We start from the raw sequence: 27,974 nt of genomic DNA, 5'->3' as shown, positions 1-27,974 counted from the left end.
ATCATCACACTACCACCACCATGTTTTACATTCAGTATGATGTTCTTTTTTTTAAATATGTGTTAGTTTTACGCCAGATGTAACAGGACACACACCTTCCAAAAAGTTCCACCTTTGTCACGTCGGTACAAAGAATATTTAGCCTTAATATAAGTCCTGGGGATAATCAAGATTTTTTTTGGTAAATGTGAAATGGCCGTTGTGTTCTTTTAGGTCAGCAGTGTTTTTTTGCCTTGGAACTCTCCCATGGAGACCTTTTTCACCCAGTCTCTTTCTTATTATTAAATCATTAACACTGACTCTAACTGAGGTGAGTGAGACCTGCAGTTCTTTAAATATTGTTCTGGGTTCTTTTGTGACCTCCTGGATGAGTTGTTCATGTCCTTTTGGAGTAATTTCGGTCGGCCGGCCACTCCTGGGAGGGTTCCAAAAGAACATTATTAGTAAGGACAGGTACTGATGTTAGATAAATGTGTCCACCACTTGAACTTATCCCAAAAGTATTTGGTGAAACTTTATCACAGTTCCTCTGCTCCACAGCCTAATGCTAGGGTAACTTTCCAGCCCACTCTTTGAATCAACCTTTGTGACCTCTGATCTAGAACATCACATCACATTGCCAATTTTTGCTGTGAAAATTGAACGAGCTAAATGCAACTGAATAAAAGTCAGATCCCTTCTGTTATCACAGGAAAATCAGGTCATGTTAATTTGCCCATTTCACACACAAAATTGCTACGTCGTTGTTCAGAAGTTTAAAATCAATGTTTCGAATAATTTAAAACGGTTATTTCCAGAAAAAAATATAAAATTATGCTAAAATGCAAGTTTCAAATAATCAATAAGGAATTATGAAACTATATAACTGCCTATATGACGCTGAAATGACTGACAACTGTACAACTAAAAAAATAAATATAAGGTAGTCAGTAAGTATTAACAAATAGTAAAAAGTATCAAACATCAAGGCAGAAAAGCTTGGAAAAACATAAACTCACCATAATTTAATACATTTTGTCATTTCCAAAATACTTAAAATATTGAGTAAAACAAGTAAAAATTTAGCATTATGTGTAGTTTAACATGTTTCAATCATTGTATAAATTATTATTGTGTATAAAACAAAAAGAATGTGTGTTCCAAACAAACAGAGTAGTGTATATTAGCAGTTTTGCTGAGACGCCAATATGTATGTCAGTCCAAGGGTGCTATCTTCCACCCTGCACAAGGCGCCACCCTTGGACCTTGTGAATATTAAAGGTATTTTAATATATGTATTTTAATATAGGTATTTTAATACATATATGGGTGTAGTGGTGTAGAATTGAGATGTGTTTGGCTAAATTCTGGTGTACCGCTAGCACAGGTGCTCCACTGACTGAGGCAGAAATTAACCTAGGCAGACGTCAACAGTCAGACGTTCATTGCTACCTTGGCAGTGAATTGTCAATAGATGAGTCCCCAGAACATGTACACCCTCACTTGTTATCTACACACAGACAGGCAGCAGTGCACAAACCCATGGTGTGTGCCTGTTGGCAGTTATGCAAACTTTTACATCAACAATAAACAGAGTGACACATGCAAATAGCTGTGCCCCTGAAATAGCAATGCGCCAAAGTCAGAGCTCTCTTGGCTCTTAAAGGGAATGGAAAGTAACACACTGGTTTATTTCCCATTACACCTAAAAGACCCCATGATTAATTAAGAGAATTAGTCCATGCCTTCTGTGCATTTCAAGCTGCCTAAGGTGTACTTTTCCCATTGTTAAGATTGCAAAGACACACTGACATGGTGAATTTATTCTTCTGCATCAAAACTACATCGTAGCCTCTGCATACCCTGCATGTAGATGAAGATTCTACTCTGTATCCTACGTTGTATGAGAAATGTGACTATGCGTCGCGTGAAAGAAAGCTGCAGGTGTGATTGGTCTGCAGAGCCTCACATTCCTGCCTTTGCGGTTTAAACTCAAGTATAAACTCACTCTGCTGCGTACCGCACTCTCACTGGTTCAGCGCAGAAATATAAGTATTATTATTAAGTATTAAATCAAGCTGTGTGGTTCATGGTTGATGGCTCACCAACAGATCACTAAAATAGAGCCTTACAGTCTTACAATTTCCATCCCTCCACATCAGGATCATGACTATATATTCCAGAAATGAAACAGAATGTGAGGGGTTGGACAATGAAACTGAAACACCTGTCGTTGTAGTGTGGGAGGTTTCATGGCTAGATTGGAGCAGCCTGGTGGCCAATCTTCATTAATTGCACATTGCACCAGTAAGAGCAGAGTGTGAAGGTTCAATTAGCAGGGTAAGAGCACGGTTTTGCTCAAAATATTGCAATGCACACAACAATATGTGTGACATACCAGTATTAAAAAGAGGACAAATTGTTGGTGCGCGTCTTGCTGGCGCATCTGTGACCAAGACAGCAAGTCTTTGTGATGCATCAAGAGCCACGGTATCCAGGGTAATGTCAGCATATCACCAAGAAGGACCAACCACATCCAACAGGATTAACTGTGGACGCTGTATGAGGAAGCTGTCTAAAAGGATGTTCGGGTGCTGACCCAGATTGTATCCAAAAAACATAAAACCACGGCTGCCCAAATCATGGCAGAATTCAATGTGCACCTCAACTCTCCTGTTTCCACCAGAACTGTCCGTCGGGACAATAAATTATTGTGGTCTAAAACCAGGTGTTTCAGTTTCATTGTCCAACCCTTGTATGTCATTTATAGCTTTTGAAAACACGGCTTTATGTTTACCCTCCAAATTAAAATGTACACAGTATTAGGCAGGTTGTTTTAATGCTAAAGCTGATTGGTGTATATATTAAAGTTAGAATATTTGGTCCATGTATCACTGCTGTACGTTCTCATCCACTCTGTCCTCCAGAGATTCAGGGTACAGATTAGAGACATTTCCATCCTTCCAGGAGACAATAATCTCCCCAGGCTTCAGGGCCTCTGTCTCATTAGCACCCCCTGTTGACTCGTTGTTCTCCAGGTGACTGTCCTGCATCGGTGCAGTGTATGAGTGGTTTTCGTCCTTGGTGTGAGTGATGATCTGAAGCTCCTCCATCTCCACTTTCATTGGAGTGGATACTGCAGAAGCGGAAGCCTTGTATTTGGCTATATTCCTCCTATTTCTGCAGAAAGGATGACAAGGAAGGTCAGAAAAATGAGTGACCGCCATCACAACTCAGTAAGTGACCAAATTAAATTTCCTTTTTTGACCATGTCAGGCCACCAAGCTAGACCACAAGTATGACAGAGATTGACCATACTTGTTGACCAGCATTACTAAGCTGGTTGACCAGCATGAGAAGCAAGATCATCAACAAGAGTGTTTACAAAGGAACATTATATTAGGAACATTTTTTGTGTGTCAGCTGAGGTCGGTGTGTACAATTTTATGTATTATGTAATATGTATTTTTTGTGGTGTCAATCGATTAAAAATTGTCATCAAATTGATAACTGCAATTAATCGCACTTGTGCTTCTTAAGACCTAATTTTATATAGTGGATATTTGAATGTAAATATTTGAATGAATGTAAGAAATGTAAAATGCAATTATATTTATATTCGTGGTGTCAATTAAAATACTTGTACTTGTACAGTTTGAGGGGAAATAAAGCCACTGTGAGACGCTGGAATAAAGAATGCATGATAAATTAGATAGAGAAAACTTTTTTTACTTTATAAACATCTCATCTTGGTTGTAAGGATTTCTGAAGTAAAACTTAATTTGCTGAGTATAAAAGAGCATTTTCACACCTGTAGTTGGTTTCTATGATCCGGATCAGTTGATGAGTTTATTTATTTGGAGCGTTTCTCCCTCTGATTGGTTTGGTTTTATACATGCATAAACTTAAGCGCACCAAAATGTGCACTAATAAACCACGCAAGCTCTGACTGGTCAGAGCTGTCCGGTGTGGTAGCAAGAAAGTAAATATATAGTTAGAAGATTCTGTGTTCCAGCGTGTATATCTGTGCAGTGTGAAGCTGCTTTAACACTGAAATGCTGCACTTTAAACTAGTGTTTTTAATAGGACATGCAGCGCAGATATGAGCAGCGGATTCTGCACTTACTGCACTTTTAGTGTAAACAGCATGGAGCAGCAGAGACAGTGTTTGTTCTTAGCAGTATATTATCTGGCTAATATAACAGATTAAACTGCACCTTATCAAATGTTTAGCTCAAATATAAAGAATTATATTTCATAGCTGAGTCTGATCAAGACCAGGTCATGTTCTCACCACAAACAAACCTCCCTGAAGAAATTAACTTGCATTAAAATTAATAACGCGTTACTCATTCTAAATTAATCAAGTGTGTTAACTCTTTAACATTGCCCTTATATTTTTCCAATTAGTTCAATGGGAATGGAATAACAGTTTTATTTGAATTACTTTTTATTATAAAAAACCCTGAGATGCTTAAAAATCACCCACCAAGTACTGCGTAAAAAGATGGACCCCCTTTTCACCTGCTCTGGCTGTACTTTCATCAATGTGTGTTTAATGTAATTACTCACTGACCTGTTACCCATTACACCCATGACCAGGAGCACACAGCCCAGCAGTAGAGCCAGGAATGACAAGACCAGCATGGAAAACACCCACAGAGTTGCTGTAAAAACAACAGACATTTCTTATTTTAACTAATTATTTATTGATATAGCGCTTTTTACAACAAAAGTTGCAGACATCCCAAGTTGCAAAAGCTGATTTCAGTACGTTTTTTTTTGTATTAAATTTAGAGTATTCAGAGGTGAAATGAAATGAGTTTTATCTTTTTTCTTTTTGGAAGACCCTGCCTCTGCTTTCCTGCCTATGCTTTTTTTTTATTTGACAAAAATTGACAGTAACAATATCACAAGAAATTGCACATCAAAAACATTTCATATCATATTACAATAATTATTAATATTGCCTCTGCCATGATCTGCTTTCTCTCACTCACTTAACAAATCCCGTCCGGGAGGGGGAAAAACACTGCCCGCCCACACTAAAAACTGATTGGCTGTCTCACAGACTCTTTGCAGAGAACAGGCCAATCAGAACCCTCTCTGTTTTCTCTCTCTCCTTCCAAAACGCATTTGAGAAAAAAAAGTCTGTCGCCTGTGTGCTCTTTGGGGCACTCTTTCTGAATTCCGGGAGATTATATGTGACTCGCGGGCATCAGGGAGCCACTACCGAAATGCGGGAGACTCCCACAGCTTCAGGGAAACTTGGTTTGTCTGAAGTTGTCACCAAGCAGCTTTACAGAAACTGAACAGTGTTTACCATCCTACAAATGGAATGCTAACTGTGGAAGCTAGTGGGTGCTACTCAGCAAATATAATTGAAATATCATTGAAGTGATAAATTGACACTGAATCATACATAAATACTTTCAAACACTATTTACATTTTCATTTAGATTTACATTTAGTGTATTTAGCAGACATCCTTATTCAGAGCGACTTTCCTTTGTTGTTTACTTCAAAAATGTTTAAAGCTAGTTTGTAGAGATACATCGAGCTCTGATAATGTTTAGACCCATGGAATAAAATTGTTAGTTAAAGAACTAGACAAGAACTAGTCTTAAGTCAGCATTTAAAGACATTTGAAGATCGTTCCACTATCTTGGTCCTAGGATCCAAATATTTTTGTACCATATTTTTTGCACTATAGGGCACACTTAAAATCCTTTAATTTAATACGTATGAATTTTACCAGTCAGGTATTAAGGAGCAGTAAAGTCAGTCTGCACAAGTATAGCGTTATAAAGGAGTTTCAGTTAAGTATCTGCAGCACCAAGGATGGAGCAGTATTAGCATTAGCCGCTAACCGCAGTGCTAGTCCTTTTGCCATTCAGAGGTAAGTATATCAGACTGTAGCCTGTGTGTTTACTGTGTTAAAACAAACTACGTTGGATGAACCGCTAGCTAAAAGAGCCTAGAGTTACCGGAACAGTTAGGGCTCCTGAGGGTAGCGCTGTTGGGCGACATTTACTAGCGCTAAGCGCTGCAGCTAATTTTGGCTAGCGCTGCTGCTAATCATGCTAAAATACTGGAAATCTAAGCAAATGGAAGCACTTTACTCACAAAACTCACTTTTTTTTTTTTTTTAATAAGAATCACAGTTTTTTTTAGATGCCCCCAGCGGTGAGACGAGACCTGCTGGATTAGAAGGGAAACATGGCAACATCCTTGTTCCTTACTATTGTCATGTCATGTATGAAAATAGACAATAAAATACAATATGGTGCGCTTTATAGCCAAATAAGTAAAAAATCTTTTTTTTTTTTTGGTTGTTTTTATGCTCTCTGCTAAGCCCCACTATTTCCCCTATTAGTCACTGTTGGCCTAATGCATGTTATGGCCTGGGTTATGAGTCAGCACTAGGGTTTTATAGCTATTTTAACGCTAGGTATTCAAATTTCAAGGACCATTGACTTAGATTTTTTTTTTTATGTTACAATTTTTTCATTTGACTCTACAGTATATTCTAACTCTGGGTAATTGTTTTATGAGACACTGTCTTATTTATTGGAAAGAAACTACATAGGGCAATAAATGGTCAGTGCTTTCAACTGCAATGCTTATAATGATAAGCCGCATTGCAATAATGTCTGATTACATACTGTACTGTAAACCTGCAGTGCCAAACCCAGTCTGTGGAGGTCAATGACTCTGCACAGTTAAGTATATTATCTTCTTAACCTCATATAAGTCTTGGATATTGCTTGCAAATTTGCACTAGAGTTGAATAAGGTGTTGTAAATGATCCCTAGGATAAAAATTGTATTTTTATAACTGTATGAAACTATAAACCTGTAGATATAGTGATTTCTCTAGCCTTGTAAACCTGATGGGAGCATCGGCTAAAAGTGCTGTATTTCAGGAAGCTCGGGGCGAATTGACTCGGGCTATTTCACAAATGTTAGTACTCGTTATTATGTTTCATTACACACCAAGTCCATTTTACAACCAAGTTTTACTTTAAGGCTAAACACAACAGCTAACCTGTTCACTACAGAAACGAGGATAACAAACCTGTTGCAACCCATGTTGGTGGTATGTTATAGGTGCTTTTTTTATTGGTCTTTTGTGGTAAAGGTGGTTGAAAAACTGGTCCTGCATTAGTAAACATCACATGCATGTGAGCTAGGTATATAACCAGCTCCTGTCCAGCATAGTGTATATTGCAATTTGATTTTTTTGGTCATGCTGCTTGAATAGAGCAACATAACCTCCATACTCCGCTCTGCATACTGCCTCTCCTTTATCACACGCGCTCAACACTGAATGGACCATGCAGAGAGAGAGTGTGTAGAACCGGTGGACACACATGCGCTTTCGCTTGTAAACACTCGGGGGTAGACTGACAACACCACGCTTTCTTCTTCACACAGACACAATGCAAAGTAGATAGGTTTGAGGAGAAGGGCGTGACTAATTTACGATACAGAGAAACCTGGAATGGAGTGGATTGGAACGGTGTGGTAATTCTACTCACAATGCACTGTACATGTTTAATTTTTGAGGCAGTCAAACAAAATCCCGGACGATTTTCAAATTCCCCCGGACATTTTTTTAGGTCTCAAAAGTAGGACATGTCCGGGAAAAAGAGGACGTCTGGTCACCCTAGTTGAGTATTATTGGTCTATAGCATGAATGTTTACTGTGTTAAAACAAGCTACGTAGGATGAACTGCTAGCTAATATCGCCCTGGATTACCTGAACTCTTAAGGTTCCTCAGTGTATCGCTGTCAGGTGGCATTGTAGCCCTAGTGGTTAGCTGCTAATGCTAATGCTGTTGTACCCAGCCTCAGTGGAAATCTGGAAATCTAAGCTTACAGTAAATAAACAGAAGCACTTTACTCACCCAAATAAACAGTTTTCAGCAGAGAAATCGGTGTAGATTAACATCCAGCGCTCGTTTGACATTTCTTACGGATTTGTTTACTTAATTTAGCTTAGCTTTACAGGTCTTGCCACTGGCTGAATTAGAAGGAAAACATGGCGACGCCCCTGTTCCTTACTAGTGTTGCATAGTGAACCTTATAATCCAGTGTGCCTTATAGTGCAAAAAATATGGTCAGTCTAAGCAATGCTATAAAAGGGAAATCTGTATGTTTTATTAAGGCCACACAACAGTGTGGTTGTTTTGCCTGAGAATTTTCCTTAAAGAAAACTGACAAAATTTCTCTTTATATTTCAAATAACACCTTAAATATGAAATAAATGTATTCTACTGCACCTTTAAAACCTAAAACGTAGATAGACGTGTTGCCATGCTGTGGCCCCTCAATGATTGTGGCCCTTAATGATTACACTTTATATACAGGTAGTTGTATCTGAAACTTTGTATATATTTGTTGAAAATATTATAAAGAACATTAGGCACACTTACAGTCTTCAGTGCGGTAGAACCACTTAAGGAACTCCCTCTGTTCTTCAGTCATGGTGTGGGGCATGTGGGCCCTGTCTTCTTCTGAAAACTCAAACTCACCGGGCTCACTCTGCCGTCTGGATCCTGTGGTGGACAACACAACATAAAATACACGACAGTGTCATGCACTTAATAAATAGATAATTTAATGAACGTCTGTTAACAATATCACATTTTCCCACAATTTCCACATTTAATTAAAGGATTTTCATGTTAAGAAGTTCCATCAGCCCCTGCTGAGACCCATATATGTTTGTAGCTGCGGTTAAATTGTTTGATGTAATTAACAGAAGCTACTTGTTATTACAATAAATGGCATTTTAAAATAAAATGTTTTATTGATCTAGAATCACTGGGAAAATTCTCTGGGCCGTGTCTATAGTAAAAGTTAGTCAATAATTTTGAATGTTTTTGAAGTTTGTAACTTAAATTTTCTGTTAAAGCAGTGTTTCCTTGATTTCTATTGATTATGATTTTTAATAAGCCAGCAACAATTAACGGTGCTGAATTTCAGCACAGCTTTAAAAAAATCCTAGATCTGTCACTGCATAGTCATCACATTTGTGCTAAACACACAGATGGAATAAAACGACCACCTTTAACCCCTTTGGGTAATGAATACACACACACAGTAGTGAACAAACACATGCATTGCTCAAGGGTCCAACAGTGGCAGCTTGGCAAACCCAGGTATCCCACAAACCCACAAACCTGTCACCGGCGCCGAGTGGTCCAGTGTTCTAAAGCGCTGCCACTATGAGCAGGAGGTCGCAGGTTCGAACCCCCGCTCATGCAGCTCCGCCATCAAGCTGCCGGCGCTCAGAGGGAGCAAAATTTTCCCTGCTCTCTCCGGGTGGGTAGATGGCCGGGTGGGTAGATGGCGCTCTCTCCCCACATCACTACTAGGGTGATCTTCGCAGCATAGGGCGTCTGTGAGATGATGTACCGGAACCGAGCATCAGCAGCAGCTCGAAAAAAAGCGGTGGCTGACTTCACATGTATCAGGGGAGGCATGTGTTAGTCTTCACCCTGCTGGTGTTGGGGCATTACTGGTGATAGGGGGAGTTCTAACGAGTGGGTTGGTTAATTGGCCGTGTAAATTGGGGAGAAAATGGAAAAAAAAATGAAATAAAATTATTTAAAAAAAAGAATGTCATCAGTAACCCGATGATCTAACAGCTGAGCCACCATTGCCCCAAAGTCGTAGTTTTAATGTCAGTTTTCATTAAATGTCAAAATGAATTTGTGACTAATTATACAGCCCTATTTTTAGCCACACAAATGTTTTTCTTGACAGAATCATTTCCTTTAACTACTGCTGGAGAAACTTTTCTTCAGCAAACTGCAATTCAGCTCATCTGCCTTTTCATACATATGCATTTGAGTGACATCATATTCTTAAGGTTCTATTCTTCTTCTTTTTAATATGAGTTTAATTCTCCTTTCCACAAGGTTTAGGAGTGTGTATGGTCATTTTTTACCACTCTTTCAGAAACGCTTTCATGTTTGTGAAATTAGACATTGATGGTGGACTTGCTTATCCATATCTTTCTAGACTTTACTTTGTGCACTGGTGTGCAGTCATACAGGAACATGGAAGGGCCGTCCCTAAACTGTTCCTGCAAAGTCTAAAATCTCTTAGTATGCTAAAGCATTAAGAGTTACTTTAACTACAATTAAATAGCCGACTTCTGAGAAACAACCACACACCATAATCCTACCTCTACCAAACTTTACACTTAAGACAATCTAATCAGACAAGTACCGTTTCCTGGCAACTGCCAAACCCAGACTTACTCCAAAGAACCCTAGAGTCCAGTAACGGCATGCTTCCCAGCTAACAGCGAACATTATAAGAAAGTTTAGCAACGTTTTGAAAAGGTTTCAGGAAGGTTAGTTTCTTACAGAAATAATATTCCAGCAACATTCCAAAAACATGTTATGTAATAATGATTTGCATCACAATATTATTACAATATTTCTCCCATAACAACTAGCTAGTTTCCATAATGAATACTAGCATTATGGAAATGTTAAAAGTAAAATTCCCTAAACTCAAGCAATAACACACTAGAGGGAGTGCTATAACATGTAATATTGGCACTGTTGCACTGTTGTGCCATAAATCAACACAGCAGTGCCGATATTACATGTTATAGCACGAACCTCAAGTGTTTTTTTTGTGATCATACCAGAGTTCCATCATCACTGTTTATTAAAAAAAATTGAGGTAAAGGGGACGAGAAAATACGATCTGTTTGATTATAAACACTCCTCGAGTTAAAATAGTTCCATTGCTGCTCTGTTTGTTGCTGTGCTGTTTGGCTTGTAAGCGCTGCATCGTTGCTAGGTTACCTGTTTGTGGCGGAGTATTACATGGAGTGCTTCGGTTACAGTGCATTACCGGCTGATGATGACTCTCATAGAACGCCTCTTAGCCAATCACATGGCAGTGTCGGAACTAACTGTGGTATAGTAAACATTAAAACACTGGCACAAGTGATGTTGCAGCGACATTACCAGAATGTTTAAAAACATTAAATAAAAGGTCCAGAAAAGAACATCCAGAACATCCAGAACTTGACAGATTTAGAAAATGTTCTACCAAACAAAAAACGTTTGCTGGGTTTACACCACTGGACCTATGCACATGTATTTGCTTACAAGTTACATCAAATACTCAAATACATCAAATACTTCAATGCCTTTAATAAATTCTGAAAATTTTGATTTATAGATTTACCATGATTGACATGTTCTAAAATAGTAAATATGTAGATATCACAAATTATAAACAAGCCATTTTCAGTTTAATTTCCAGACTATAATTATATATATCATAACATTTATAAAAGACAAATTCAGTTTTTGCATGATATGGGTTATTAATATTATACCTCATGACCTATTGTAGTATTAATATAGTTTTTTTTTTTTTTTTTTTTTTTCATTTTACGTAGCTCTGCAAACACGGCAGACTGTTACATCTTGTACTTACTGAGCTTCTCCTGACATATGTCTCCCTCATCCAGGGACTTCCACCTGGTGTTTATTCCTCTGCTGGTGAGACTCAGCCTTCCTGTCTGTGCACTCAGCTCCAGAGAACGATTCACACTGATCAGCCTGTGGTTCGTACACTGCCACTGCAGGTGGTCTCCACCATCACATTCCACTGTCTGGATAGGGTCATCCTGGAGGCCAGACAGACACCTGTGTGTGCCCACATTCAGGAGGAACCACCTCTCTGTCCACAGCCACTGCTGAAGCTCTGAGTCCAGACTGCATCTCCTTAACTGAACTCCAGCATCCCTGAGAGAGTCCTCCAGACACAGGCTTTCCACAGCATTGTGGACCATGAAGCTGTGTGCACCTACATCAACAGCAATTAGAATAAATAAGTAGAATAAAGACAAATAAACATGTATGTAGCTTTTATGTATGTATAAGCCCCTACAACTAGAATTCTCATGTGTCCCATGACTTTTGCCAAGTCCCATGGAAGCTAAAGAATGCCAAACTAATCTACAGATATGAGTGTGGAGCCTCCTGCATAGAATGTGTATGTTATTTCTAAAGACACTTTTATGTTCGCATGGACAATTCTAGCCAGACACTGCCAGTCACAATCTGTACCACCCACTGCACTGTCCACTGTCCAATGGTAATGCCTGATAGGACAAAAACTATGAAATGATATTGTGATATATCATATCGTTTTTGTTTCTGATACATTATAAATATCTGGCATAAAATGTTATTATTTTTTTATTAAAACATAAGTGCTATAAATTCCATAAGAATTGCCCTCAGATTTCAATTACTAAAGTTACTGCTTCATTACTCCACGTGGTGGCTAGGATTGTGTTAAACAGACAAGCAGCTTACATACTCATTCAATGCAGGAGACCACACACATACAGTGGTATGAAAATGTTTGGGCACCCCTGATTATTTTCATGATTTTCCTTTATAAATCATTCGTCGTTCAGATCAGCAATTTTAGTTAAATATATCATATAGCAGATGAACACAGTGAAATTTGAGAAGTGAAATTAAGTGTATAGGATTTACAAAAAGTGTGCAATAATTCTTTTAACATAATTAGACAAAAAATATCAATATTTAGTAGATCCTCCTTTTGCAGAAATAACAGCCTCCAAACACTTCCTATAGCTTCCAGTGAGATTCTGGTTGAAGGTATTTTGGATCATTCTTCTTTACAAACATCTCCAGTTCAGTCAGGTTTGATGGTTTCTGATCATGAACAGCCCACTTTAAATCACACCACAGATTTTAATAATATTCAGGTCCGGGGACTGAGATGATCATTCCAGAACACTGTACTTGTTTGGAGCTGATCTGTGGGTTGACTCTCTATCCTTCTCCTCTGCTTATCTGAGATTTTTCTTGTTCTGCCACTTCGGGTTGTAACTAGAACTGTGTCTGTGGTTCTTCCATTTCCTCACAGTGTTCCTCACAGTGGAAACTGACAGCTGAAATCTCTGAGATAGATTTTATATCCTTCCTCTAAACCATGATGTTGAACAACCTTTTTTCAGGACATTTGAGGGTTTGTTATGAGGTTTCCATGTTGCCACTCTTCAACAGAAGATGCAAAGAGGAGAAAAAATTGCAATTGGCTCCTTAACCCTTTCTCATAATTGAATTCACCTGTGTATGTAGGTCAAGGGTCAATGAGCTTAACAAAGTAATTTTGTTCCAATAATTAGTGTTAAAGGTGTTCAAATCAATAAAACGACAAGGTTGGCCAAATTATGCACCTGCCCAATTTTGTTTAAAGAATTATTGCACACTTTCTGTAAATCCTATAAAATTAATTTCACTTCTTATATATATCTGTGTTTGTCTACTATATGATATAGTATATGATATAGTATCGCTGATTCTAACAACCAATGATAAGGAAAATTCATGAAATTTGCCTGGGGTGCCCAAACTTTTTTCATACCACTCTATACCCCACAGGTCAGTGCAGCACTCTTTAGCTTCCATGGGACATGTCAGTGTTTACATATAGATAATTGGATTAATAAATAAATTGATAGCATCTATTTAAAAAAAGATACCCATTTGTGTTACCTTGCCACATGAGGCACAGTGCCATCCACAGCTGCAGCATTTCTTGGAGTTGAGCCATTGGAATCTGCCAGCATTGCACAATAAAATCACAGAAAATTAATCACTATAAATTTGCTGCATAGACTTGTCCAGTGTTAATGCAGAAAGAACACATAACAATTTTTTACTGGGTTACCAATTTTCATACAGTTAATACTAAAGGAGAAATCTGTTGTAAAATAGGTGTAGACTTTTGGTGTAGTAAAACATGATAAAAAGTACTTACCTTCACTTATCTAAAATAACATAGACATATATATGTATATAAACATATATAAACATAGACATTTTTTCAGTACAGTGATGACCACGCACGAAGTTGAAGCTAGCGTTATTGGATGCACACAGTGTTTTTTAATAAGTTTCTTGTGCACTTTTTAAGTTTTTAATGCCTCGTTTTAAATGTCAGGGCTCTCCGGATTCTAGCAAAGAGGTGTGGAGCTACTTTGAGCTGGATAACAGTGGAAAAAACGATTTATCCGGGTAAATTATGCCCCGTGTCACCCAGTCTGAGGGGTGTTTGAACAAACTGTTAAAATTTCTGGATCTCAGAACGCTGTGGGAGAACGGATGTAAGGTAAGTACTTTTTTATCATGTTTTACTACACCAAAAGTCAAGCTAGGCAAAGAATGTGAGAATTAAAGAAATGTGAATAAATAAAAACACATACAGTAAATAAAAAAGGGAAAATATGGTAAAAGACATGCATCTGTAAATAAAAAAAAGTGGATTACATCACTAAAGGAGAGCTGGTGATTCAAAGTTTTGCAGATTTTTGTTGCAAATCAAGCGCATTTTTAAAGGGTTGTAATTCAAAGCAACATCTTTACTGAGGTTAGACAACAGTATTGATACACAATGTCTAGCTATTAAATGTATGGGCATGGATAAATGCTTAGTGAGATTTCAAGATCCATGTCTTTTGTTTAACTGTAAACACAGTGGTGAAGGGGTAGGGGTGGAAAAAACATTCATAATTTACATTCAAAAGGGCTCCATTTTCTATTTTCTAAGTGAATGGCTGAGAGGAGTTTTGTGAGTGACACTTTTAGCCGGTAATGCACTGTAACCGAAGCTCTCCTTCTACTACTCTGCCACAAACAGGTAACCTAGCAACGATGCAGCGCATACAAGCCAAACAGTGCAGTTACAAAAAGAGCAGCAATGGAATTTTGTTTGTAAGCGCTGCATTATTGCTAGGTTACCTGTATGTGGCAGAGTAATAGATGAAGAGCTTCGGTTACAGAGTGTTTATAACCAAAAAGATCATGTTTTCTCGTCCTCTTAAACTCAAAATATTAATAACAACAATAAATAGTGATAATGGAACTGTAGTATAATCGCAATAATACACTCAAGATTTGTGTTATATTGCGTGTAATATTGGCACTGTTGTGCTGATCTACGGCACTGTAGCCTGCAGCCTCCCTCTCGTGTATTATTGCTTAAGTATCTAAACCCCTTGATTTTAGCTGACTCCATCCTCAGCTCAAATTTTAAAAATGCTAAAAACAAATTGGAAGAGTAGCCACTGGGTAATGTATGGGTTTAGGGGAGGGGCAGATAGGAGAGCTGATTCGTCTGATTTGCATTTTGTAAGTGTTCGTGTCCCAAAGTACACAAAAACATCATGGTACGTTTTATTACTTCAAAGGAACACATTTCAGCTATTAATGAAAAATATGTTTTACTGTTTAGTGCCTCTTTAAATAAAAGAGGCACCCAAGCGGCAGGTACTCCACAAGAAGGGCAGCATGAATGGCACTTTTTCTCTTTTTGCCACTCTAGAGAGGTACTTTGGGTATTACCAGGTGGTTGGCCACCCCTCACTTGAGGCTACCAGCATGTGAACCACTTTTTAATAGCAATTCCTATCACCTAATGCATAAATCAGGAGGTGTGAGGAGTGGCTAAAATGCAAAATATAATAAATGGATTAACTATACTGCCCATTTAGAATGATACAGATGCATCATCTTCAGGATTAATCAGTCCACTTTCCTTTTTCTTGTTCTAACTCATCTCAGTGTCAGTACATGTTCTACCAGCTACATGTCCTACACCATTTCCTCCTCTTCACTTTTCACAGCTTTTCAATCAGAATCCAAAGCAGCACAAAATGAACTAAACAAAAAGGCCTGTAGTTAGAAGGGTTTTAAGAGGATAATGTAAACTGTACATACAGATCAGAAATCAGTTCATATCACACCTACTTTAATGACACTGACATGAACAAACACAACAATACTGAAGACTTACAGTTGTACATAAGTAGGCACTGTTTATCAATAACAGACTAACAGCTTATCAGTATAGAGGAGTGATTATAGAAGATAATGAGCAGGAAAAGAGGTGCTACTCACATGGTCTACACAGCTCACGGGACAGGAATGAAGAAGAAAGGACGTTTACACACGCTGGACGTCCTCAACCCACACAGCGTTTCCAAAGTTCAGGTGGGAGGAGATTCCCTAGTTTCATTCTTCCCGTTTTATTGTGTGGTTTATTTCTTTCGAGGACTAGATATTGTTTCTTGATTACACTGCATTAACTTCATTCACATTCAACACAGGAATACCAATATATGATTATTGCTATTTGTAGGTATATGTTTAAGTAATCATTTGAGTTATTTTATTCTATAAAATATGGACAACATTTCTCCCAAATTCTAAATAAAAATATTGTCATTTATTTGAAAACAATGAGAAATGGCTAAAATAACAAAAAAAAGATGCCGAGCTTTCAGACCTCAAATAACGCAAATAAAACAAGTTCATTTTCATAAAGTTTTAGAAATATTTGGTGGAAAAATCCTGGTTTTTAATTACAGTTTTCATGCATTTTGGCATGTTCCTCCACCAGTCTTACACACTGCTTTTGGATAACTTGATGCCTTTACTCCTGGTGCAAAAATTCAAGGTGTTTAGCTTGGTTTGATGGATTGTGATCATCCATCTTCCTCTTGATTATATTCCAGAGTTTTAAATTTGGTAAAATCAAGGAAAAACATAATTATTATGTAGTCTCTTATTTTTGTCAGAGCTGTATATTATAACAGAGATCTAGTAAAGGCACTGATTCAATATAGAATTATAGCAACTCCAAGATACATTGTAATTTTTTTTATAAAAGTGGTGAACGGACAAAAGCATTCCGCTGCTGTAAGCAGTCAAAGAATCACCTCTCAGTATCATACAGGACACTTTGTGCTTAGCATGTGTAGCGTCACCAGGGGTGGAGACACAAGGCTGGACCATACTGCCACTGCCAGTGATGGCAAAGTTAGTTTAAAACAGTAATCTGATTACTGATTACCCCATTAAAAAGTAACTTAGTTACTTTATGGATTACTTGATTTTAAAAGTAACTAAGATAGCTTTATGTAACTTTTAAGTTACTTTTAAGTTACTGCTGCCTCAACATAAGAGTTTTGCCAAAACTCCCTTTATTGGCTTCACTCCTACTTTGGGACTTGTTCTGTAAGTGTGCTGCTGTGACTCCAAAGTTTCTTCAGATTTGACGTTGTGATTTTGAATCTAGGTAGCACTTTGTCAATCGCACAGAGTGAATAACCAACCAGCTGATACAAACTCAGAATAGTGTCTGTATTTCCAGCTAGAAAACGTACATCTCTCTCCTCCTTCCAGTGTTTGTGTCGCTGTGTGGTGTTACATGTGTGTCGCATAGGCAAGACATCACTCCCCGAGACACAAGAAGAAAGTAAAAAATATAGTTCCAACAATAAAGTGATGACTGTAAACGTCTTTCTCAACACGTCCAGCCGGACGTTACAATATCTTTTTACTGAGAGAAATGAGAAAAGGTAACACACAGTGACTTGGATAATTAACTTTAGTCTGATAAATGTTTTGGAAATAGTAAAGTGTTAGATGAAAAAAATGTTCCTTAGTAAAAAGATTTTGCAGCGTTGAGAAAGACCTCACTGATATTACTGCCCACTGCGCAATTTCATTTGTACTTGGAGATGGAAACTTACATCTTTTTGAATGGAAAGAGACAAACTACTCTAAATTGAAGGTCTAATTACCATTTGAAAGATATATTTAAAAAACACATTTTGTAGAATTTGGCTCCATAATGCACAAAAATTTTGATTGTTTTTTTTGCTTGTTGTGGCTACTGCACTTGCACAGATTTCCTCACTAAAAGAGGATTAACCCACTAGCACGCCAACCCTCCACAACTAGCAGCATAATCAGCAAGCTGATTGCCTCTTTTTAAAGGACTCCCACATTTGCCACCAAATTTAAGTATAATTTTAACATAATTCATCATCACAGTTTTATTTCAACACAAAATTTCACTGAAGTACAGTTTTATTGCAGAAATATCGGCTCTTGGGACACAAGAATAGTTTTATCATAAAAAGCACAGTTTAATAAAATTAAAGTAAAGCACAGTTTCATAATAATATAATAATACAAGGAAAAAGTACATCACCAGCACAAATTTGCACAGTCAAATAAAGTAAACATTTTTTTAAAGTATACAGAAATACAGATTAAGCAGGTAAAAATTTAGATATAAGTAGAAAAAGTATACTTACCTTTATTATTCCTCATACAGTTCAAGTACACTATTATTATATTTAAATACACAACTTTTTTTACAAGGGTTCAGAACAGTTTGGACTTGGTGGCCGAGTAATATTATAGGAATTTACACTAATATGACTAGCATCACAAAGTTTTGGTAAAATGGTCTTTTCCAGATCAGTCCCTTATTGCATAAGCAGCATCCTCCCTTTACTGGCAGCATAATTCTGAATCTAATATTGTTTAATATTATTCTAGTATTCTTGTTTTACTTCCTAATAATTTTTGTCCTGCTGCAGCTCTGGTTAATTTTTTGAAGCTGCTTGTTTTAGTTATTTCTGTCCTTCACTCTACATGGCCGTTTAGTCAATGCTCTCTTGGTCAGTGTTTGGTTAGCCTTGGTGCAGCGGTGCTGCTGGCAGTGTTAGTGTAATAGATCAGAGGTGAGGAGAAGGCAGGAGGTTTGTGGCTCTGCGGTCAAATACCTGGAACATGTGCTGATGTTAGCTGGTACTCTTTAATGGGTAAAGCCACACAAGGTGAATGACCTTAAGGTCTCTTACTGTGTAATGAGGGGCGGGAATGATAAGCTTCAGTTTTTATTCTTATTTTTTCTCACTTATGCAGTGTAGAGTTAGTACCAACCTAATTAACCTATTGAACCCTGGGATTATTACTCAGTGACTTGAACTGATGAAATGCTCTTCACGAACCACTCGTTTGCTGTATGATCAGATTTATGTCAATAACATATGGGCCATTGCACCGAATGGGTGCCATTTGCTTGTTGTAACTCAACAAATCAACCTTATTTTAAAAAATATTTTTCAACTCTAAATCCAATAACACATATATTTAATTATTCAAAACATGTACTGATCCATCCCAGGATTTCTAAGACAAAGATGGTTACAAAATCTGACTCATTTAAAAAGCATGTTTAAAAGCAAGTCCACTAATTCCTTTAATTTTCTCTCAAGAAAGTGTTTATTATAAAGAAATGGTTGACTGCATGTTCAAATAATTGATATTTATGACAAAAAAATGTATGTTCCAGATGTTTCAGATGGGGTAATGTGTTATGATGACAGGAATGAGTGAAACACAGTAATAATAATAATAATAATAATAATAATAATAATAATAATAATAATAATAATAATAATAATAATAATAATAATAATTAAATTAAACTGCATTGGTGCCATCTACAGGCCAAGGTCGGTAAAACGTTTACATTTTTTTCTCCATTATTGCAGTTTTTCTAAAATATATTGTGTAATTATTCCAAGATAATTATCTCGAGATAAACATTTTGCATTGAATTAGGCCATGAAGAGAGTATTTATTACCTATTATAGAAAAAGCCATGCATTTTCATAACCTGGGTAAATATTTCAAGATAATTGTGGAGGATAATAGTAAATAGCCCCGGTGCCATCTAGCGGAAACCGTGGGTAATTCACTTAAGTTCCTCTGCTTATTTAATTTTTACTAGTGGCGTCAATTGATACAAAAAATAATCCAATTAATCACAGCAATTTTTTTGTTATTAACTTATTCTGTTCAAGAAGCAGATTTTTATAATGGATATTTAAATGCAAATGAATGTAAAAATGTAAGAAGTAAAATGTTTTTTATAATTATATTAGTGGCTTCAATTAAAACACTAGTATATACTTGTATGTTTGAGGGAAGATAAAGCCTATGTGGGGCGCTGGAATAAAGAATGCGTGACTAAATTGGAAACTTTTTTTTATTTCATTGTAAATATTTCTGCTTGGTTGTAAAGATTTCTGAATTATAAGTTAATTTTCTAATAATGTGGCGTGTAAGAGAAAGGAGGACTAGGGAATCTCATTGAAAGCATGCAACAGTTCTTTATTAACAGGCTCGCCACTCACTTATAGCCTTTAACAAGGCTAGGAGATCGAAACCCAATAGCTCACACAGCATAAACAGCCCTAAGGTCACTAAACCAACTAGGAATCTACCGGATGGTAGATTCAGAGTGGTGCCCATCACTCTGCATAACCCCACCTAAAAGGGAGGCCCCACACCTGACATCCACTCACACACAGGCACACAGAGGCGGGCACACAGAGAAAGGCACACAGAGGCGGGCACACAGAGACAGGCACACAGAGGCGGGCACGCAGAGACAGGCACACAGAGGCGGGCACGCAGAGACAGGCACACAGCAGCCACACACACACACACACAGACGCCACAATATAAAAGAGCATTTTCACACCTGTAGTTGGTTTCTATGGTCCGGATCAGTTGATGAGTTCTTTACTTTAAGCGTTTTCTCCCTCTGTTTGGTTTGGCGTCTCTGTTGCAGCGCATATATCTGTGTAGTGTGAAGCTGCTTTAATACAGAATGCTGAAACTTTGCCGCTGCACTTTTAAACACAGTGTTTACTATGATATTCTTTAAATATATAAGCAAATCTTAAAAACGATTATTAGTTATTACATAGTAACTTCAGTTATTTTATTTTTGTTCAAACTGCACCTGTGCAAAGTGATGTGCAAGCTATTGTTTCCTTTAATATTTTTTATGAATAGTAAGCAGCTCCCTTCAACCTTACAGCAGCTTTTATATGAAACACGGTGCAAACATAGCCTCCTTGTGTTTCAGTTTAGGAAAAGTGTGAAATATGTAAATCACTGCAATCACTCTGGCAGCTTCTATATGTAAACATTACATAAACTATATGTACATTCTCCATTATTACATTTTAAAATTTAAATTAAAATAAAAGTTAAATTAATTTAAGTAACCTTTCATTCTTGTTGAATATGGATAGTTATTTACAGTGTATCTTTATATAATTAATTTGTAAAAATAAAACTATTTTAATCCCTTTTAAAAGGCAGATTTTTGTTTCTTGAGATAATTATTCCAAAGGAAAAAATTAAGAAAAGAAAGGAAAACCCAAATTTCGTCGACACATGTTTTTTGGGGGGGCTCTGGGATTAGCCCTATTTATTCTAGTTGAAATTATAAGGAGTGTATTACTTTTTTAACAGATAAAACTCAACACAGGCCAGCTAGCCTGTCCAATGGCTGCACTTTTAATGTCTTATCAATGTCACATCTTGTCACAACCTCATGACTAAATAGAATCTTAGGCCTATTAGACACTGAAGTACCTTATGACATATTTATAAAATTCCAGTCATGTTCCATTATCAATTGTCAGACAATATAACACATCAGTACTCTGGTTCCTTGATTTTCAAATAAAATGCAAAATTTACTGTGTTGATACACTGTGTTATATCAAGTCTAAAGTCAGTTCAGTGCAGTGTTTTCCCACAAAATCTTACAGCACTTCATTCTTCCCTCTGCTGAAAACTTTTATGGAAACCCAAGCTCTCCTTTAAATGGATATTGTCTTCTCTATTAGAGATTCTCTGATGTACTGCCACTACTAATATATACTAAATATATACTAATATATAAAAAAAACTTGAGAATTTCTTTCAGGTTTGTTTGACCACCAGAGGGCGCACCCGAGTGAGAAAAAGAGATTGTAAAGGTTTAATAATTTTCATGCTTAAAAAAACTAATGTTCTCAACACAGAATGATATAAAATGTTTTAGCACAGCAATCCTATTCCTAAAAGATTTTAAACTCCAATTATAGGACTTAGAAATGTGCTTAACATCAGCTCACATAGAAACATAGTTGTCTTTGATTTTTTTTTTTTTAGCAAAATACTTTATTCTAAGTTCCAAGATGAAAGGAATATAATGGACATGTAGTTAGTTACTTTTTTAATTTGTCTAACCTTTTAGCTCCCTTTACCCAATTTACTTAAAATCCTTGGGCCCCCTCTAGTGGTTTGCAGTAATTTTGTGATATATCTATGGAGATTGGAACTGGATCGGCTCTACAGAAACTGGTGTTGGTAGAACCCAAATCCCAAACACGTCCAATCACTGGCCATGATGGGGCCCATCACTGACAACCATATATGATGCCAATAATATAGAACCCATAGACAGAAATTCATGGTTTTTAGTTGGGCCCTACATGGATATGTTATCTTTGTTTAATCAGTGTTTAATCCTAATAGTGCTAATGGTCTTGTCATTCAGCAGAGATGTTTTGTGCCCAGCACAAAACACACATTATTGAAACACATTTTTGTTTCCACTTTTTTTTTCACAATCTATTGGACATGCCTTGTTTGGTCCAGTTTGTAGATGTAAAGGTGGAAGTGATACTGTAGTTTATCTGTTGCTGTTGAACAGTTAATTTCAGTCATCCTCTAAAATGTCCTCTAAAACAGTCAGTTTCTGGAATTCACCAGCAGCCAGTGGTTTTAGTGGTTTTACATCATCCATTATAAACAATTTCCCCTTAAGCAAGCAGTAATGTCATGCATTTACTGTTGTTCTGCCTTTTTGTTACTGTCATGTGTCAGTCATGTGAATCGGGACATCCCTTAAAACTATTGTCTTTTAAACATATATTTACAAACATGGGCATATTATCTGATATTTGATCTGTTTTAAACATTCTCGGCTCAAATATTTAGTGGACAGTGGAATGGCTGATTTTTGTGGTTGTTCTGAAATTCGCTGAACGCCTCCCCAGACTCAACTCACGATATTATGTTTGCAAAGTCTAAAATGCCCGTCTCTACTACGCTAGTAGTGGTGGTAAATCACTTAGCTATGGTTAACCTTACTATGTTCAGCCATTACCTGTTCAGTAGAAAAGTAGCCAGTTCATTGGTTTCCAGAGCTGCATGGAATATGTTTATATAGGGTGACCAGATGTCCCGCTTTGTGCGGGACAGTCACGCAATTTCATTACTTTTCATGCGTCCCGCAAATTGAGACGCTGTCCCGCATTAGTGGCAATCAGACTCCAGTTTTAAAATGCGTGTTTTGTAATCTGGCATTTATTAAACGGCTGTGTGGGGAAAGCAGTGAAGGCTGTCAGCAGGGGGCGTGCTGCCCTGTTTTCTCTCTTTTTTTCCAAAACGCGATAAACGCCAGTCTTGTTTTCCCGCAGAACGCCACATCTCCACTCATCCAATCACAGGGCAGCATTCCACGAGCTATCTTATGTAAACACGGGCGCTGTTGAGCGTGCCGGTATTTCGTGTAGCCTACTTTCAGTTTCGTTTTTCACTCTCAAAGTCCGCGAAAATGAGCGGTTTTGATGGTATAGAGGAGCCTGTTCGTGAAGCAGTTATTGAAAAAAAAGAGAAAGCCATCAAAAGAGTCTCCTGTACGAGAAAAGGTAAAGAAAATGAGGCATTCAGGAGGGGGGAAATGCCAGCTGTCATCTGCAGTTCACACAAACACACACACACACACACTATACTACACCACACTACACTACACTACACTACACTACAGCACATTAATGTAACGTGATTTTGGGGATTTTATAGTGTTAATGTCTTGTTCATTAATGAAATTTTGCACTTTTTTGAAAAGAAATGTTTTAAAATTTGTGTTTTTAGGCCCAATGGTTAAACTATTATATTCAGATGTACAATTTACTGTTATTTAGTATTGTATTTTGCACATAATTAGTAAAATATATATATATATTGATGCCAAAGGATATATAAGACATTTTGAAAAAAAAAAACTTGGCATGGATTTATTGCGTTTTGCGAAAAAACGAATTATTTTTCAAAATAAATCTTTAAATATTAAAATCTTGATTTGATTTTTTTGTGTTATTTTAACCTTAGTATGGTATTTGATAGTTTGAAACAGAAAACGGTGGTTTTCAGCCTACCACTTTCTTGCTAAAGAAAACCCTTTTTTACTCAAATTGATAAAAATGGATTTATAGCGTTTTGGAACCAAACTCTTCATATATATATATATATATATATATATATATATATATATATATACACACATACATACATACATATAGGCTACACACATTTTTTATTTGTTTCGACTGCCTCGATGCATTGGTGTCCCACATTGTCCCACACAAAAATAGTCTTTGTCCCACATCTGTTGAATTGGAATCTGGTCACCCTATGTTTATACCTGGTAACCCTGAGTGTGGAAATGGGACTGGGGTAATAGTGGTGGGCAGGTTCGGAGGCTAAATCCCATAAAGATTACTGTGACATGAAGCACAGTTCAAATGAGAACATACTGACTAAAGCTCTGTTTTCTTAATATCTGATGAGACATCCTTATTATGTTATGAGTTACTACAGAAAATATAATGCTTAATGGTCCTTTAAATAAAACATCCTTCTCCAGTGTCCTCTCTAACCATGTTGTAATTATCTGAAGTTGATGTGCTGCCCCTGGTTCTAATTTTAAGATCTTCAGAGAATAAATGTGGGGTGTCTTTCTCCTCACAAGAAATTTCTGTTAATGACATTTTTCTAATTATTTTTAAAGACATTTTTTTTTTTCAGAATTATTTGTCAGATTACCTACCTCACCTAAGACTTCATAATAGTGACTCCCTGAAGCAGTCAAACCATATACAAATATACAGTAATGAGGCTATTTTATAGTAGGCTGCACTATGTATTAAAATATATATTCACCATATTATTTTGTTTATTGTAGTGACAACAACATATTAGCTAAGAGAAGGGCTGCTAAAAATATAAAAATTTAGATTATAATATAGATTGAAATTTGAATATTATATAAGACCCATTGGTACTTTTAGCAGTGTGTGCAGTGTGTCAAGTCCTGCTGGAAAATGAAATCCACATCTTCATAAAAGTTGTCAGCAGAGGGTAACATGAAGTGCTATAAAATCTCCTGGTAGACACACTGCACTGCTTTTGATTTGATATAACACAGTGGATCAACACCAGCAGATGACATGTCTCTCCAAACCATCACTGATTGTGGAAACTTCACACTTGACCTCAAGCAGCTTGGACTGTGTGTCTCTCCACTCTTCCTCCAGACTCTGCTCCCTTGCCAAATGAAACGTAAAATTTACTGATGGTCAGTGATGGTTTGAAGAGACATGTCATCTGCTGGTGTTGGTCCACTGTGTTATATCAAATCCAAAGTTATTGCAGTTTTATTGTTTTTTCAGAAAATTTTACAGCCTTTCATGCTGCCCTCTGCTGACAACTTTTATGGAGATGCGTATTTCATTTTCCAGCAGGAACTGGCACACTGTACACACTGCCAAAAGTACCAACTGGCCTTATTTAATATTTAAAAAAGTGAAATACATTTATATAATATATGTGTTTCACATGTTTAACTGAATTACTGAAATAAAGGAACTTTTCAATGATATTCTTATTTTTTGCAAAGCACTACTATATGCAGTACCACTTTCAATACTGTTGTCATGTTGAGGATCAAATGTAATGTTTAAATAAAAAGGCAAAGGTTTTCATTGGATGTCGTAAGTGACACAGCCGAATAAGCTACTTTGTGGGGATGGTACAGCCATCTACAGCTGAGAGTCTGAGTGCTAGTGAGGTTGCCATCTGTTAGCTCACATAATAGAACTGACAGTTAGAGTTTTCCTCCAAGCGTGTTTAGTTGTTCCAATGATCAATTTAGAAACATGCAGGGTGGGATGGGCTTCTAGCTGGTGTTGGGATATTAAAAAATTGACAAAACTGAGGGAAAAAAAAGGAGTTTACATTTAACATTTATTCACCATTATGGTCATATGGTTTAAAACATGTATATTATATACTGTATATTTTTGTATTCTGTTCTTATAGCCTACTTTATGACCCTGTGTGCAGTGTAGAAATGGAAGTTTAAATAATTAGAGATGGACTAATGTGTTTTTGGGGCCAATTTCCAGCGTGATACTAATCTTTTGCGGGGCCAGATGTCACATTAACACCACAGGTCAGGCAAACTTGGCACAGATTCTCCTAATTATGGCCACCTCTAAGCAAACACTGGGAATCTAAGCTGACTGTAAATAAACTGAAGCACTTTACTCACAAAAAAATGATGGGACACTCTATCAATGAACGTCTATTTTTTAAATCTAGTTTCATACTTAAGGCTCACCAGATTATACTGTAAGGCACATTATGTGGCATTAGTAAGTGTAGCAAGTGTAAGGTATAGGACAGTTATTTATAATCTTAAAGTAATAAACCAAATAAATTAATTAATTTGTAGCCAACTACGCCACCTGGACAACCCAGGAATTAAGAAAAATGACCCAAAACCAAAATTTTAATCTACCAAATCAACAATAGATCACACAGGTTCAAGTCACATGGTCTGAGACAGGGTTCTATTTAAAATTCAAATTTTAATAAATATTGCATTTTAACAAAAAAATCACAATAATAATTCAAAATAAATTTAATTAACAAAAAAAGAAGAAAACACAATCACACAAACAACCAAAAACAAAACCTGAACAGGGCTGGAGCACACTGTGAACAGTGCTGACTGCAGGCGAGAGGAGTCCCCACTACACAGCACACAAACACCACTTAGAAAACCCAGTTAGACTTCACCACCTCAGCAGCCTGTCATCGCTCACAGCGCCTGTTCAGAAACCAAAAGAAGAAAACAACAATTTAATCAAACAAACAAACACCAACATAAGTAAATTAATACAAACCAACAATAATAAGAAATAATCACGCTTACTGACCATACGGGTTCTCTCCCGCAGCAGCGCGCAATTCAGAGCACGGGAAGTATAGGAAAACAATCACAGACACACACACACACACACACACAAACCACGCGCTGAGCCACGTGCAACGCGCTGAATCACGTGCAACGCGCTGAATCACGTGCAACGCACGTTCAAGATAAAAAAAAAAAACAAAATAAACCACTGCCGCTCACCAGAGGCAGCTCACAAACAATGACTGCATAAATATATATATAAAAATAATTAACGTGAAATGTAACAAATACGTAGAACAAAAAAAAAAACAATAAGGAAAAAAACAGTAGCACTATTGCAAAGGGAGGAGCATCAGCGCGGAGGGGAACAGGTGATCACACACACAGGAAGAGCTGAATTGGACACTCCCCGTACTCAACCACCCCGGCTTCCTGCAAAACATTATGACCACCCCATAACGTTAGAACTACGGTTTTACTCAAATTAAAAGTGTATGGGAGCTCACTCATGCCCACCAAGGCTCCACTTCTCCACGTCAGACAGCGGGAAAGTCACAACGCTTCTAGTATCTTCACACTAGAGATACAAACTGAATTTAACCCACTGAGGAATTTATAAAATCAGAATGATAGGGAGTTACAACCTACCACTGACTGGAACCTTTGAGCGTGGCATAAATCACCGGAACAATCTCACCTCACAAGTCTCAGCTCTGAAATGAAGCAGGAGAAACTTTTAGCACTGCCCACAGCAGGCTGACAAGGGAGGAAAACGGATTCCCTAAATGTTAAAAAAACACGTCAGTTAAGGTAGAGAAATACTGTCAATTTCCAAATAAACAAATGAGCAGTAACGTTTTAATGACCCCAGAGCTTTATTTAGCCCAAATGCTTACAGGCTACAAAAACAAAATACTCATCCTGCCACATAAGGAACAAGGGGGTCGCCATGTTTCCCTTTTAATTCAGCAGGTCTTGCTGCTGAGTGGTGGTGGGGGAGGGTAACTAAAAGCTAAACTAAGTAAACAAAACTGTAATTCTTAAAAAAAAAACACACATTTTACCTCACAGTTAAACGAGTGCTGGATGTCAATCTACACAGATTTCTCTCCTAAAAAACGTTTATTTGCATGAGTAAAGCGCTTTCGTTTATTAACAGTAAGCTTAGATGCCCAGATTTCCACCAAAGCTGGGTACAGCAACATTAGCATTAGCGGC

At 37.1% G+C, this 27,974-nt stretch overlaps 1 protein-coding gene and 2 long non-coding RNA genes across 3 annotated transcripts in view; all 3 read right to left on the bottom strand.

Moving 5' to 3' along the window:
* Nucleotides 1-25,103, bottom strand: part of LOC125782198 (uncharacterized) — a 374,822-nt gene extending 349,719 nt beyond the window's left edge. The window contains exon 1 of the long non-coding RNA XR_007424799.1: nucleotides 25,048-25,103. This is a non-coding gene — a long non-coding RNA (uncharacterized LOC125782198). The remainder of the gene's footprint in view (nucleotides 1-25,047) is intronic.
* Nucleotides 990-16,039, bottom strand: si:cabz01068815.1 (Solute carrier family 51 subunit beta). The gene is made up of 6 exons (XM_022669477.2): nucleotides 15,959-16,039; nucleotides 13,556-13,619; nucleotides 11,454-11,825; nucleotides 8,417-8,539; nucleotides 4,556-4,646; nucleotides 990-3,159 (listed from the first exon to the last, which is right to left on the bottom strand). The coding sequence occupies exons 2-6, from the start codon at nucleotides 13,611-13,613 to the stop codon at nucleotides 2,871-2,873; spliced, it is 933 nt and encodes a 310-aa protein (XP_022525198.2). The 5' UTR covers nucleotides 13,614-13,619; nucleotides 15,959-16,039; the 3' UTR covers nucleotides 990-2,870.
* Nucleotides 25,104-26,404: 1,301 nt separating the features above from the next.
* On the bottom strand, nucleotides 26,405-27,398 carry LOC125782200 (uncharacterized). The gene is made up of 2 exons (XR_007424801.1): nucleotides 26,776-27,398; nucleotides 26,405-26,666 (listed from the first exon to the last, which is right to left on the bottom strand). It is a non-coding gene; the product is annotated as an uncharacterized LOC125782200 (long non-coding RNA).
* Between the last annotated feature and the right edge of the window lie 576 nt (nucleotides 27,399-27,974).

Source organism: Astyanax mexicanus, chromosome 16 (assembly GCF_023375975.1).
Source record: "Astyanax mexicanus isolate ESR-SI-001 chromosome 16, AstMex3_surface, whole genome shotgun sequence".
NCBI lineage: Eukaryota > Metazoa > Chordata > Actinopteri > Characiformes > Acestrorhamphidae > Astyanax > Astyanax mexicanus.
This window is presented reverse-complemented; position numbering and strand designations above follow the sequence as displayed.